General features: G+C 46.8%; 1 protein-coding gene across 2 annotated transcripts in view; it reads right to left on the bottom strand.

Annotated features, from left to right (window-relative positions):
* Positions 1 to 16,020, bottom strand: part of pnpla7 (patatin like phospholipase domain containing 7) — a 122,828-nt gene that overhangs the window by 57,371 nt on the left and 49,437 nt on the right. For both annotated transcript variants that reach the window (XM_033049375.1, XM_033049376.1), the window contains exons 16-19: positions 14,250 to 14,455; positions 12,759 to 12,890; positions 10,110 to 10,233; positions 1,319 to 1,432 (exon numbers count right to left, since the gene is read on the bottom strand). In XM_033049375.1, the coding sequence (XP_032905266.1) occupies positions 1,319 to 1,432; positions 10,110 to 10,233; positions 12,759 to 12,890; positions 14,250 to 14,455 (576 nt within the window). The remainder of the gene's footprint in view (positions 1 to 1,318; positions 1,433 to 10,109; positions 10,234 to 12,758; positions 12,891 to 14,249; positions 14,456 to 16,020) is intronic.

The following is a 16,020-nucleotide window of genomic DNA, read 5'->3' as shown; positions in this document are numbered from 1 at the left end:
AAAGACAGATTGAAGATTCTCGTGAATCGCCAACTCCTGACCAAGGTCATCCAAATGTGCCGTGCAACATCCCACCCTTCCAGTAATCTGCAAACTGGTTCATTTATAGTGATCGACAAGACAAACTGGCAGCAATCTCAGCTTCACAGATGGAGGTTTGTGCAGACCACACGCCTACCAATTTCTGAAACACTTTATTCAGCAAAACAACCAAAGACTAGTGCTTCAGCAGTAAAACAAAATGACTCAGGCCACTGTTACCGTGGAAACAATGCCTCTTGCCGAGCGCTGGGAATAAAATACTTGCAGAAATGTCACATGCATCATTCAAATCAAACGTTTCACCTTTCAACCAGCACCTGCATATAAACTCCAATCATTATGGTAATAACTGTGCCGCTAACTATTCTGAAGTTGTATATACAGATGCACCTATGAAAGGAATTCGGAGATCTGATTAAAAGTGATCATTAAAATGAAGAATTACTTAATCAGTGATCCCAGTGAGCTTTACCTGATACTTAAACATCATGGCATGACAAATCAGACCTGGCGATTGGCTCAGGTGAAATTGTCGTGTGTGTGTGTGTGTGTCTGTGTCTGTGTCTGTGTGTGTGTGTCTGTGTGTGTGTGTGTGTGTGTGTGTCTCTGTGTGTGTGTGTGTGTGTGTGTGTGTGTGTGTGTGTGTGTGTGTGTGTGTGTGTGTGTGTGTGTGTGTGTGTGTGTGTGTGTCTGTGTGTGTGTGTGTGTGTGTGTGTGTGTGTGTGTGTGTGTGTGTGTGTGTGAGATAGTGTTAGTTGATGGGGTGATTGTTGGTTGGCACGGACTTCGGCGCTGTATCTCTGAACTAAGCTAAACTAAACCCTGCATTAAGATAATACCTTTGTCACAGACGGCAACACTGATGAAGGGTCTTCAACCTGGGTCATTAACTCTGTTTCTCTTTCAGCATTTTCCACCTGGGTTTCAGATTTCCACTAGTGGGAGAGTCGAGGACTAGACGCCATAGAATTAAAAGACGTCCTTTTTGGAAGGAGACGGGGAGAAATGTCTTTAGTCAGAGGTTGGAATTCTTTGCCACAGAAGGCTGTGGACGCCAAGTCAATGGATATGTTTACGGCAGAGATAGGTAGATTCTTGATTAGTACGGGTGTCAGGGGTGATGGGGAGAAGAGAGGAGAATGGGGTTAGGAGGGAGAGATAGATCAGGCATGATGGAATGGCAGAGTAGCCGTGATGGGCCTAATGGCCTACTTCTGCTCCTATCACATGATCTGAGTGTCGACCTGCCTCACTTCTGTTGGAGAGATGTTCTTACCTGTGGGTATCTTCGCTTGATAGAGTTCAAGGCCCCCTCGGGAAGCTTGGCTAGTTCAGAGTCTCTCACTGCATGTACAGTGGTGGCGGAGGGCTGGCGTGTGAGGGCTTCCACCTGTGGTGGGGATGGGAGACAGAATGAAAACATGAACTATTGGCAAGGAAATACATTTTAGCATCTAACTTGCCACATTCACATTTAGCAGTAATATTAGAGAATAGATAATATTAATGGTCGCATTGATAGCCCAGGGTCAAAACATTTATTATTTAATCACTTTGAAAAACCACATCATGTAATACAAATGAACTAAAGATACTGGTTTATCTCAAGGGTAGACACAAAATGCTGGAGTAACTCAGTGGGTCAGGCAGCATCTGTGGAGAAAACAGATAGGTGACGTTTCGGGTCGAGACCCTTCTTCAGACTCAAGAAGTTTAAGTCTGAAGAAGTCTGAAAAACGTCACCTATGTATTTTATCATACACAGATGCTGCCTGACCCCCCCCCCTGATGGTTTTCCAGATGCAAAAGTTTTAATAGTCTTTTTCTCCGATCACTTTCTTTGTAAAAGCTCTAGACAATAGACAATAGGTGCAGGAGTAGGCCATTCGGCCCTTCGAGCCAGCACCGCCATTCACTGTGATGATGGCTGAACATCCACATTCAGTACCCCGTTCCTGCCTTCTCCCCATATCCCCCGAGTCCGCTATCTTTAAGAGCTCTATCTAACTCTCTCTTGAAAGCATCCAGAGAACCGGCCTCCACTGCCTTCTCATTCACAACTCTCTGGGTGAAAACGTTTTTCCTCATCTCCTTCCAACTAGCCGAACCCTTATTCTTAAACTGTGGCCCCTGGTTGTGGACTCCCCCAACATCGGGAACTTGTTTCCTGCCTCTCGTGTGTCCAAACCCTAAAAATCTTATATGTTTCAATATGATCTCCTCTCATCCTTCTAAATTCCAGAATATACAAGCCCAGCCGCTCCATTCTATCAATATATGACAGTCCCGCCATCCTGGGAATTAACCTGGTAAACCTACGCTCTAGATAAGAAGCCAATGACAGTTCTGGGCCAAACACTCGTGGATAAACCAGCATCTGCAGCTTTCCTACACTCGTGTCTACATGATTGCTAGCATCCTACATCCTGGGGGCTTTTACTTTGAGCTCTCACCTTGATTTGAGAAGTGGAAAATGAAAAATGAAATGTCTCGTGCAGCAATTTACACCCCTTCACAGCAGCTCAAGCAAGAAAGCACCGTGACTGTAGTCATGTAGTAAATGTCGCACCAAACCCGTCATAGCTACTAGCAGATAATTAGCTTAGAGATATAGCGTGGAAACAGGCCCTTCGGCCCGAGTCCACACCGACCAGTGATATACACACACACACACACACACAGGGCAATTTACAATCTTTACCAAAGCCAATGAACCTACAAACCTGTACGTCGTTCGAATGTGGGAAGAATCCGGAGATCCCGGGGAAACCCACGCAGGTCACGGGGAGAACGTACAAACTCCGTACAAACTGCACATGTGGTTAGGATGGAACCTGGGTCTCTGGCGCTGCAAGGCAGCAACTCTACCGCTACGCCACCGTATTGCCCCTTGTTTTAATAATGAAGAGCAATTTCTCAACCAGTCCTACGGACCTCTAACGTGACACATCACGTAGCAACTACCAACATGACGCAGCACAGTGGTGCAGCGGTAGAGTTGCTGCCTCACCGCACCAGAGTTACCACAAAGATGCTGTCTGCCTACATGAGCAAGTTTGTCTGAAGAAGGGTCTCGATTCAAAACGTTACCCATCCTTTTTCTCCAGAGATACTGCCTGAACCGCTGAGTTACTCCAAATTACCTGCTGAGTTACACCAATAGGTTTCAATGAGGTCCCCCCTCACCCTTTTAAATTCCAGCGGGTACAGGTCCAGAGCCATCAAACCCTCCTTATACGTTAATTAAATCATCCCCAGGATCATTCCCGTAAACCTCCATGGACCCTCTCCAACGCCAGCACCTCTTCTCTCAGATATGACGTACAGGTCCACCACTGATATCCCAGCAACAGCTGCTCCTGCACCTTCTTAAATCCGGAAATACAAGATTCTCATTCTCGTTAGCCCTTCCTTAATCCAAGGATGCTAAATCCGGCATTGTATTCCCTACATCCAAGTGGGATTGGAGCAGCCAACTCAAATAGACCTGCATGGAACTTGGTCAACTCTTTCCTCTTTCCCAGCTTTCCTTCCTCCCGCACCAAGGAGGAAGGAATCAGTATGAAGGTCCCGAACCGAAACGTCACCTATCCATGTTCTCCACAGATGCTGCCTGACCCGCTGAGTTACTCCAGCACTCTGTGAAACGTCACCTATCCATGTTCTCCAGAGATGCTGCCTGACCCGCTGAGTTACTCCAGCACTCTGTGAAACGTCACCTATCCATGTTCTCCACAGATGCTGCCTGACCCGCTGAGTTACTCCAGCACTCTGTGAAACGTCACCTATCCATGTTCTCCAGAGATGCTGCCTGACCCGCTGAGTTACTCCAGCACTCTGTGAAACGTCAACTATCCATGTTCTCCACAGATGCTGCCTGACCCGCTGGGTTACTCCAGCACTCTGTGCAGTTTTGTTGAAATCCCCTTGTTTCAGCTCCTTGTTTCTACACCTTGGTAAAGACTAGACCTTGCAGTCAGTTAGTGGTCCCTCATCATTTACAGTGAATAGTTAGTAAAAGTGCCCATTTTAGTTGAGATTAGGTTCTCGTCATGATTTAATAGGAACCCAAGGGAGAGGGTGGTGGGTGTGTGGAACGAGCTGCCGGAGGAGGTAGTTGAGGCAGAGACTATCGCAACGTTTAAGAAATGTATGGAGAGGTACATGGATAGGGCTGGTTCAGTCTAGTTTATTGTCACGTGTAGCAAGGTACAGTGAAAAGCTTTTGTTGCTTGCCAACCAGTCAGTGGAAAGACAATACATGATTACAATTGAACCATCTGGTTTTCAATGTTCAGTTGGATAAAAGTACATTTTCAATGCACACAGCCATGCAATAAGCTATATTTTAAAATCAATCACATTTTTATTACTAAAAAAACAAATGCAGAGTAAACAAATGATGATGTTTGAGTGATCGGAGCTGCAAACATCCACATGGGGGTTGCTAGGTGATTACAGCATCAATGATCCCTCAGCAGTTCCTCCATTGGCAGCTGATGAGGATTTGGTCTAAAAATACCCACTAGCCCAGGGCCGATCCAGGGAGCAAATGACGTATTGTTCAGTGGTTCAAATGCCACAGGTTGTTGTGCAACCTGAACCGACTTCATCCGTGACATTTTCCCCGCATCCTGATGTGGCGTAGACTTATGCAAACTTGCACGTCATTCTGGCTCACAGCCACAACAAAGCTCAATACAAAAGACAAGTGAAGCCCACCCTTCTGTGTGAACGCTCTCTTCTTTATAAATGGTTCAAAGGTACTTTATTGTCACATGTACCTAGCTACAGAGTTTAGTTTAGTTTAGAGATACAGCGCGGAATTAGGACCTTCGGCCCATCGAGTCCATGCCAACCAGCGATCCCCACACACGTAACCATCCTACACACACGAGGGACAATTTACAATTTTACCAACCTAATTAACCTACAAACCTGGGGGCAATTTACAGCGGGCCAAATGACCTACAAACCCGCACGTCTTTGGGATGTGGGAGGAAACCGGAGTTCCCGGAGAAAACCCACGCAGGTCACAGGGAGAACGTACAAACTCCATACAGACAGCACCCGTAGCCAGGATCGAACCCGGGTTCCTGGCGCTGTGAGGCAGCAACTCCACCGCTGCATCACCGTGCATGTCATTCTGGCTCACAGCAAGCACAAAGCTCTGAAACCACTGAAGACAGCAAGTGAAGCCACCTCTCTGTGTGAAAACTCTCAACGTTCAACGTTTGTTTATTGTCACATGATCCTAGGTACAGTGGAATTCCTTTTTTGCAGGTGTAGGAAGGAACTCCAGATGCTATTTTAACACTGAAGATAAGACACGAAATACTGGAGTAACTCCGGGTCAGGCAGCATCTCTGGAGAAAAGGAATAGGTGATGTTTCGGGTCGAGACCCTTCATCAGACGGGAAGATGGGTGCACTGAAGCGATGCACAAGTCGCCATCAACATTTTCACACAGAGAGTGGTGAATCTGTGGAATTCTCTGCCACAGAAGGTAGTTGAGGCAAGTTCATTGGCTATATTTAAGAGGGAGTTAGATGTGGCCCTTGTGGCTAAAGGGATCAGGGGGTATGGAGAGAAGGCAGGGATGGGATACTGAGTTGGATGATCAGCCATGATCATATCGAATGGCGGTGCAGGCTCGAAGGGCCGAATGGCCTACTCCTGCACCTATTTTCTATGTTTCTATGTCTATGTTTCTATCTTGGTGATTCGTCCAGTTGTAAATACTGTAGGGTCATAACTTTGCCATAAAGGTCCCAGAGTCAAGGTTCCAAGGTCAGCCTTGCATTTGATCTGGCAAATGGGACTAGCCTAAAAAGAGCATCTTTAAATCACAATTATCCACAATTATCATAAGATCATAAGACATAGGAGCAGAATTAGGCCATTGTGCCCATCAAGTTGGCTGCACCATTCAATCACGGTTGACCTATTTTTCACAATTTCAGAGTTCGGATCACGTATCTTGTGTTTTATGGCTGTTGGCAGATCAATTTCCTGGCATAAATAAAGTTCTATCGTATCGTAAAGGCCTTTTGAGCTATTAACAGCCTCTCTCTCTCTCTCTCTCAATAGATGACACAAAAAGTGTTTTTCTGCAATGTCTCCTTTTGTGACTGAAGACCTGAAACGTCACCCATTCCTTCTCACCAGAGATGCTGCCTGTCCCGCTGAGTTACTCCAGCTTTTTGTGTCTATCTTAGCATTGCAGATTGGTTTCCGACATGTCATGTTTTTATTTAGTAAATTGTTTTAACTGTGCTTGCTGTAGAAGGATAGACCAATTTGGGTTGAAAATATCTGGAGGAAAGTAAAATTTATTAATAAATAATTTAGTATATTTCTGGAGCCTGGAGTCTGATTGAGACTGAGGATAGCTCCTGTCCCTTGAAAGTTGCAGGGGTCTCTTACTGCTTCATTTGGTAAATTGCAAGCCATGCGAGCCATGCTGAGTGGGTATAATAAACCCAGCAGTGCCATGGCACAACAGGATGATTCTTCCAAGATTAAAATGTGCTCTCTTTGCTGTTCCTGACCCTGGGTCAGTATAGACGCCAGACACAAAGTGGGTCAGGCAGCATAATAAGTTCATAAGTTCTAGGAGCAGAATTAGGCCATTCGGCCCATCGAGTTTACTCCGCCATTCAATCATGGCTGATCTATCTTTCCCTTTCAACCCTATTCTCCTGTCCTCTCTCCATAACCCCTGACACCCATACTAATCAAAAACCTGTCAATCTCCAGCTAAAAAATATCCATTACTGGCCTTCACAGCCGTCTGTAGCAATGAATTCCACAGACTCACCACCCTCTGACTAAAGAAATGCCCCCTCATCTCCTTCCTAAAGGAATGTCCTAGATTCTCCCACTAGTAGAAACATCCACTCTACCCAGGCCTTTCACTGTTCTGTACGTTTCAATGAGGTACCCCCTCATCCTTCTAAACTCCAGCGATTACAGGCCCAGTGCCGTCAAATGCGCATCATATAATTTCTGGAAAACATGGATGGGTCTGAAACCGAGTCTGAAGACAGGTCGTGACCCAAAACGTCACCCATCCTTTTTCACCACGCTCCTGACTCACTGAGTTACTCCAGCACTCTGTAAAACGTCACCTATCCATGTTCTCCACAGATGCTGCCTGACCCACTGAGTTACTCCAGAATTGGATGTAAAGATGAAAAAGATGTGTCTATCTTTGGTATAAACCAGCGTCTGCAGTTCCTTGTTTCTACATTCTAGTATAGAAGCTGTTTCTCTTTTATGACGTTTGCTGGTGGGCGGAAGTCGGTTTGACTCGGAAGAAGGGTGGTGAAGAAGCTGTGCCGATCTGGGACCATCTAATCCACGCAGCGCGGAGTGGTAAAGGAACACAAGTCGGCACTTTATGTAACGACTCCACTTGCTCGTGAATCACCTTTACAGAAACAGCCCAGAGCTGTTGGAAGGGGGCGCTGCTCTGGCAGCAGCCATGTCAGCAGCGCATCTGTTTTTTTCAACTTTTTTAAATTTTTTTGTATGTTTTAAAGTATGTGCTTAATGACCCTTTGTGTGTTTTATGTGGGGGGTGGTGTGGGGGGGTGAGGGGGAAACCGCTTCGGTCGCCTCCTCCATAGAGGGGCGACTTTTTCCAGGTCGCCTCCCCCGTGGCCTAACATCAAGGATCGGCGCGGCCTTTCCCGGGGGCGTGCTCGGGGCTTCAGCGGTGGGCGCAGCGTGGACTCTCGGCGTGGAGCGGGTGAGCCCTCGCTGGGGCTCGCTGGAGGGGAGCGCTCCGTTTCGCTGGCCCGCGGCAGCCGGAAGCCTGAAGTCGCAGCCTGAAGCCGCGGTCTGCACAGCTCCAGCTGGTGCGGCGTCTACAGCCCGGGATCCCTCGTGGGGGACCCGGGGGAAGAAGAAGCCATCACTGCCGGCCCGCGGCCAACTCCTACCGCGGGACTGGCATGGATTTACCATCACCCCTGGAGGGGAGATTCGACCGCCGGCCCTGCAGTCTACGGTGCTTCTGGCTGCGGCGGGGACTTTAAATCTCGACTGCCGGCCTGCGGCCTACAACAACTTAAAGCCGCGGTCTCCGGTGAGGAAGAGCCGATCCTGGACTGACTCTGGACTCTGGTCCTGTCCGCGGGGGGGAAATGGAGGAGGACTGGCCAAATTTTGTGCCTTCCACCACAGTGATGAATGCTGTGGTGGATGTTTGTGTTACATTTATATTGTGGTTGTGTGTTCTTTATTATTGTATCGCTGCTGACAACCGAAATTCCACCGACCCTGGTTGTGTGGTAATAAATTCTATCTTCTATCTTCTATCTAAGTGGCAGCACATTAATCTGCAGTGCTTCAGTTCATCCATTTGTTCTTTAACACAAGGTGACTTTATCAGCACCAGCACTCAATTAATGAAATGCAAGTGATAAATCTGTGAGGAAACTGCAGAAATTATCAGCCTTTTGGACAGATAGTGAGTAACGGACCTCAGTCTGCCAGCGAAAGTGATAAAGGAAAAAGAGAAAAAGGCAGCAAGCATCAATCACTCCTAAAGATATACTCATTGACACATATAATTGCTGGTTATCCTAATGTTAATCGCTGTAAGTCAATGATTCTCAGTTTCTCTTGATATTGGTTAGGGAGTGATAAAATGGGATGGATCCTGGCAGGAAGGCACCACTGGGTCACGAACTGCGAGGGCCGACTGCATCATATCCAAGGGCGAAGAGGAAAAACGACCAAAATTACCCAACGAAAAGCTCGAGTTATTTTAGTATTAAAAAAAGTCAACTCTCAGCTAGTAGTTCACGATGGTTTAAAACCAACCACATTTACTTTACGTTTAGACTTTAGTGATACAGCGAGGAAACAGGCCCTTCGGCCCACCGAGTCCGTTCCACGCAGTGATCACCCCGCACACTAACAATACCCTACACACGCTAGGGACAATTTACTATTTTACCAAAGCCAATTAACCTGCAAATCTGCACATCTTTGGATTGTAGGAGGAAACTGGAGCACCTGGAGAAAACCCACATTCATAGGGAGGAGGTACAAACTCCGTACAGAGAGGACCGGTAGTCAGGAACGAACCCTGGTCTCTGGCGGCGTGTGGCAGCAACTCTACCGCTGCGCATCTCCCAATGCATTGTATTACTTAGAAAAAAATAACTGTAGATGCTGGCTTACAAATGAAGACACAAAGTGCTGGAGTAACTAGGGTGGCACCATGGCGCAGTGGTAAGAGTTTGTACGGCGTTTGTCTGTACGGAGTTTGCACGTTCTCCCTGTGACCCTGTGGGTTTTCTCCGGGTGCTCCGGTTTCCTCCCACATTCCAAAGACGTACAGGTTTGTAGGTTAATTGGTTTGGTATTAATGTAAATTGACCCTAGTGTGTGTGTCGGATAGTGTTAGTGTGCGGTGATGACTGGTCTCTAAACTAAACATCCTCGTACATCCTCCTCGTCTGTTCATCCTCAATGGAGAGGTTTGAAGTGAGATTAACTTAAGAAGCTGCGTATCTCCTGATATTGCACTAAACTCCCAAGAGCCAAGAGGGGAATAAAAAATGGCAAGAAAACAAAACTAGGCCCTAAGAGTCAAAACATTTTTTTTTCTGTGTTTCCATGTGTTTTTCTCTGAATTCTTTTACACACACACACACACACACACATATATATATACATATACATATATATATATATATATATATATATATATATATATATATAAATTATGAAGTGACATTTTGCACTGTCCAAAAAATGGTATTGACAGTGCATGTGTCTATATATATATATACACACACACATACATAGTGTGCGTGTGTGTGTGTGTGCGCGTGTGCGTATACACACACACAAACTTTTATACACATACATATATAAATATATATATAGTTAATGTACAGAATGCAAATTTTAGCTTCATAATTTATCAATTGCAGAATGACAAGCCCCATTTCTGGCGCCACTTTCTGAGCTCACGTGAGCTAAATGCCCAACAGGGTGGGAAAGATTTCAACGTATATAGCAAGACTGTGCAACAATTGATTACGCACCACTCCAATGAGGTCACCGCGCCCATATTCTCCTGCCAGCTCTTTCTTCTTGTCGTCCCTCATGATCACTGACCGCAGCCGCCCATTCAACACGATAAACGTGCAATCCGATCTGTCCCCTTGCCTGCGAAGGAACCATAACAAAGTCATTACTGCTGTACCCTGGAGAAGCTGCTACTCATTGTGCCTGCAACCAGTTCACAATCAGTTCCTTGGTTTTGCTGGTGTTGAGAGCCAGGTTAGTGTGCTGGCACCATTTGGCCAATCGGTCGATCTCACTTCTATACTCTGACTCGTCCCCATCAGTGATACGTCCCACAACAGTGGTGTCGTTGGCGAACTTGATGATGGAGTTCACACTATGTCCGGCTACGCAGTCATGAGTATAGAGTGAGTACAGCAGGGGGCTGAGCACGCAGTCTTGAGGTGCTCCCGTGCTGATTGTTATCGAGGATGACACATTTCCACCAATACGGACAGACTGTGGTCTGTGGATGAGGAAGTCGAGGATCCAATTGCAGAGGGATGCGCAGAGGCCCAGATCTAAGAGTTTGGTAACCAGCTTGGAGGGGATGAATGTATTAAATGCCGAGCTGTGGTCAATGAATAACAGCCTGAGATATGAGTTTTTGTTATCCAAGTGGTCCAGAGCGGAGTGGAGAGCCAGCGAGATCGCATCCACCTTTGACCTGTTGTGGCGGTACGCGAACTGCAGTGGGTCCAGGTTTTTGTCGAGGTACGAGTTGATTTGCGCCATGATCAACCTCTCAAAGCACTTCATCACCACCGGCGTTAGTGCCACTGGTCGATAGTCATTGAGGCACGTCAACTTGCTCTTCTTGGGCACCGATATTATTGATGCCCTTTTGAAGCAGGTGGGGACCTCAGACCTCAGAAGTGAGAGGTTGAAAATGTCCGTAAAAACTCCAGCCAGTTGGTCCGCAGAGGTTTTTAAAACACGACCGGGTATAGCATCAGGTCCACGCGCTTTCCGAGGGTTCACCCCCCTGAAGGATCTTCTGACGTCGGCCTCTGTGACTGTAACCGAAATACCATCACGGCGAATGGGGGCTTGGGAAGGCACATCAGTGTTCTCCCTATCAAAGCGTGCGTAAAACGCATTGAGCTCGTCAGGGAGTGATGCTTCGTTGACATTTGAGCTGCCTCCTGATTTCGCCTTGTAGGAGGTGATTTCTTTCAAGTCCTGCCACAGTTGCTGAACATCCGTCTCATCCTCCAGCTTGGAGCAGAAGTCCCTTTTGGCATTTTTGATGGCCTTACCAAAGTCGTATCTGGACTTCTTGTCGACCTCTGTATCTCCAGACCTGAATGCCTGGGATCTGGACTTCAGAAGATGCTGGTAAACAGAAATGGACGCAATGTGCTGGAGTAACTCAGCGGGTCAGGCAGCATCTCTGGAGAACATGGATAGGTGACGTTTTAGTCAAAAGTCTTACGAAGGGTCGTGACTCGAAAAGTCACCTATCCATGTTCTCCAGAGATGCTGCCTGACCCGTTGAGTTACTCCAGCACTCTGTGAAACGTCACCTATCCATGTTCTCCACAGATGCTGCCTGTCCCGCTGAGTTACTCCAGCACTCTGTGAAACGTCACCTATCCATGTTCTCCACAGATGCTGCCTGTCCCGCTGAGTTACTCCAGCACTCTGTGAAACGTCACCTATCCATGTTCTCCACAGATGCTGCCAGTCCCGCTGAGTTACTCCAGCACTCTTTGTGCCCTGTCTTTAGTGATGAATTGTATCATTTGTCCAATAAAATGACTGGATTTAGTCAGTTGTTCTGATCTGAGTTTCACATGGAGAAATTGAATATTTTGCAGTCATAATACAAGATGCAGTGATTCTCTAGATACAGCTAATGCCCTTCTCCAGCCAGCCCACCCTCTGGTACATGCATCAGTGGAGCTCAGACAGGCATCAATGTGAGTTGGGAAGGTAGAGGAAACACATGATACCATTCACAAGTTATAGGAGTAGGATTAGGCCATTCGACCCATCGAGTCCACCCCGCCATTCGATCATGGCTGATCTCTGCCTCCCAATCCCATTTTCCCGCCTTCTCCCCATAACCCTTGACACCCTTTCTAATCAAGAATTTGTCAATCTCTGCCTTAAAAATATCCACTGACTTGGCCTCCACAGCCCTCTGTGGCAATACGTTCCACAGATTCACTACCCTCTGACTAAAGAAGTTCCTCCTCACCTCCTTTGTAAAAGAGTGTCATTTGATTGTGAGGCTGTGACCTCTGGCCCTGGACTCTGCCACCAGTACATGGGATTGTTTCATGGGCCTACTCGGGCTAGTAGAGAGTGACATCTTCAGCCGGGTAGATGCTCGAGCTGCTCTACCCGTGACCAACTGTGTCAGAGGATAACTTGACTTCCCCACATTGTCTTCAAAGAGACAATGTAAATTGACATGGAGTTTGAGTTTCAGTTGAGTTTATTGTCACTTGTACCGAGGTACAGTGAACAGCTTTTGTTGCCTGCTAACCAGTCGGCGGAAAGACAATACGCGATTACAATCGAGCCGTTTACAGAGGGGAGGATCAGTTTTGTGGGACCATTCTTGTTGCGAAGCCTCCTGTGGGACTATGAGCTTCCTGTGTACATCATGGACCTCGTACCTGTACACTGCTCGGCCCGCTTCCACTGCCATCCAGTCCAAGGCAAAGTCGATCTGTCTGACAAACGGAGACATCCTCCTCACCACCGTGTGAGCCACGGGTAACACCACGTTAGGCTTCTCTCTCATGATCCTTTTAAATGGAAAATAAAACATTCATTAGTGCATGTTTAAGAAAGAACTGTAGTTGCTTGAAAAATCGGAGGTAATCAAATATGCTGGAGAAACTCAGCGGGTGAGGCAGTCTGAAGAAGGGTCTCGACCTGAAACGTCACCTATTCCTTCGCTCCATAGATGCTGCCTCACCCGCTGAGTTTCTCCAGCATTTTTGTCTATCTACAAATGAGTGCACGTTCAGTTTTCACAACCTCAATCAAATCCCGTCTGTTTGCATTACCAAAGACCAATATTATTTAGTTTAGTGGGATTAACAAACTCATCAGGGAGGCTGGCTCCATCCTGGGGGCAGAGTTGGATTCATGGGAGGTGGTCTTGGAGGGGAGGATGCTCCACAAACTGCGGAGCATCCTGGACAATACAGCTCACCCCCTGCCTCCATGACACACTGGTCAACCTGAGGAGCACCTACAGCAACAGACTGGTTCCACCAAGATGCAGCACAGAACGCCACAGGAGATCCTTCTTCCCTGTGGCTATCAAACTGGACAACTCCTCCCCCTTCTGTCATGGGGTAGACTGACTCCCCCCCCCCCCCACCCCACCCCCACTTGTTGCCCATCCCCCAAGCCTTTCCACTCTTCACTTTAATTTCATGCTTCATGTATTCTGTGTTTCTATGACAGCTGGAAGATCAATTTCCCTCCAGGGATAAATAAAGTTCTATCGTACAGTATTGTATCGTAGTTTAGAGGTACATCGCAGAAACAGGCCCTTCGGCCCACTGAGTCCACACTGACCAGCGATCACCCTGCACACTAACACTATCCTGCATGCACCAGGGACAATTTATAATTTTACCAAAGCCAATTAACCTACAAACCTGTACGTCTTTGCAATGTGCGAGGAACCTTGGAGCACCCGGAGAAAACCCATGCGGTCACGGGGAGAAGGTACAGACAGCACCCGTAGTCAGGATGGAACCCGGGTCTCTGGCGCTGTGAGGCAGCAACTCTACCGCTGCCCCACCGAGACACCCTCATGCTTTGTGAAACTTTGAAATTCTCTCACTACATAAAAACTACTCAATAAAGATTTTGAGTCGTTTTTTAAAGCAAGACGGCAAGAATGAAGTTGAAAGATTTTCCAGTGGGTGTATGGAACAAGCCGCCAGATGAGGTGGTTGAGGCTGGGACTATCCCAACGTTTAAGAAACAGTTAGACAGGTACATGGATAGGACAGGTTTGGAGGGATATGGGCCAAATGCGGGCAGGTGGGACTAGTGTAGATGGGACATGTTGGCCGGTGTGGGGATGTTGGGCCGAAGGGCCTGTCTCCACACTGTGTGACTCTATGAGAGGCTGGAGGACTTACTCGTAGAAGTGGCACTTGGAGATACACAGGAAGGTGCAGTCCCGCTGGGTCTTGATGCTGAAGATGAGGGGCTCCCCAGTCAGCACCGCCAGTTGCCCCACTATCTCACCCGGGTGGGCCACAAACAGGCAAGTCTCCTCCTCCCTGTCGATCATTCGCTGGTAAACATGTAGCAGCCCCGACACCACAAAATGAATGCTGGCATCCTGTGGAAGCAGCACACTGGGTCAGTAAACACATTCGCCAGACTGAAATGCTCCTCTGTTGTCAATACAGCAGCAATTCTCCTTCTAGGTCACCATAGCGAAACATATGGACATTCAGCAAAGATAGACACCTGAACTCAGCTGGTCAGGTAGTATCTCTGGAGAAAAGGAAGGGTTTTGACACGAAACGTCACCTATTCCTTTTCGACAGAGATGCTGCCTGACCCACTGAGTTGCACCAGCATTTGTATCTATCTTCGGCGTAAACCAGCATCTGCAGTTCCTTCCTTTACAAGGAAATTCAGCACCTTACTTCAACCAAAAAGTAGTTAGACGAGATTGACTTATTCTTATTACCACATAGAAGGAGACCGTCTTAGCTAGAATTGTTGTACAGGTACTTGTAGATCATCGCTGCTAAATTACCAACATCGGCAAGTATATTTCATAATACCGTACATGGTGGAACAAGCAGGGGACAGGAACAGCGGCGTGAACCTCACAAGTTAAACTCAAACTTTAACACAAGCCACACTTGCGCAGATAATGCAGAACTATTTTTGAATTCTAGAGTTTGTGCAGATCATTAGATTTTGAATGACTAGTCTAGAAGAATTAATAAACCTGTGCAATCTTATTGCTTTTGCTTTATCCAGTTGGGTCTTGTAATCAAAGTTAGTTGGGCTTGTAATCAAAGTTAGTTGGGCCTTGTAACCAAAGTTAGTTGGGCCTTGTAACCAAAGTTAGTTGGGCCTTGTAACCAAAGTTAGTTGGGCCTTGTAACCAAAGTTAGTTGGGCCTTGTAACCAAAGTTAGTTGGGCCTTGTAACCAAAGTTAGTTGGGCCTGTAACCAAAGTTAGTTGGGCCTGTAACCAAAGTTAGTTGGGCCTGTAACCAAAGTTAGTTGGGCCTGTAACCAAAGTTAGTTGGGCCTTGTAACCAAAGTTAGTTGGGCCTTGTAACCAAAGTTAGTTGGGCCTGTAACCAAAGTTAGTTGGGCCTGTAACCAAAGTTAGTTGGGCCTTGTAACCAAAGTTAGTTGGGCCTTGTAACCAAAGTTAGATGGGCCTGTAACCAAAGTTAGTTGGGCCTGTAACCAAAGTTAGTTGGGCCTGTAACCAAAGTTAGTTGGGCCTGTAACCAAAGTTAGTTGGGCCTTGTAACCAAAGTTAGTTGGGCCTGTAACCAAAGTTAGTTGGGCCTTGTAACCAAAGTTAGTTGGGCCTTGTAACCAAAGTTAGATGGGCCTGTAACCAAAGTTAGTTGGGCCTGGAAGCAAAGTTAGTTGGGCCTGGAAGCAAAGTTAGTTGGGCCTGTAACCAAAGAGAGGCGGAGGGGCAGGTAGTGTTGAGGAAGCAGGGACTCTTTACTGGACTTTATCTTGTACTAAACGCTATTCCCGTTATCCTGTATCAGTACACTATGGACAGCCTGAGTGTAAATATGTATAGTCTTTCTGCCGATTGGTTTGCACCAACAAAAGCTTTTCACGGTACCTCAGTACACTTGCAATAAACTAAACTAATATTAATGAAAGGCTTACAATTAAAGATTGCCGTGTTCT

The sequence above is a fragment of the Amblyraja radiata genome, chromosome 32 (assembly GCF_010909765.2).
Source record: "Amblyraja radiata isolate CabotCenter1 chromosome 32, sAmbRad1.1.pri, whole genome shotgun sequence".
Classification (NCBI taxonomy): Eukaryota; Metazoa; Chordata; class Chondrichthyes; order Rajiformes; family Rajidae; genus Amblyraja; species Amblyraja radiata.
The sequence above is the reverse complement of the archived record's forward strand: the minus strand, read 5'-3'. Positions and strand labels throughout refer to the sequence as shown.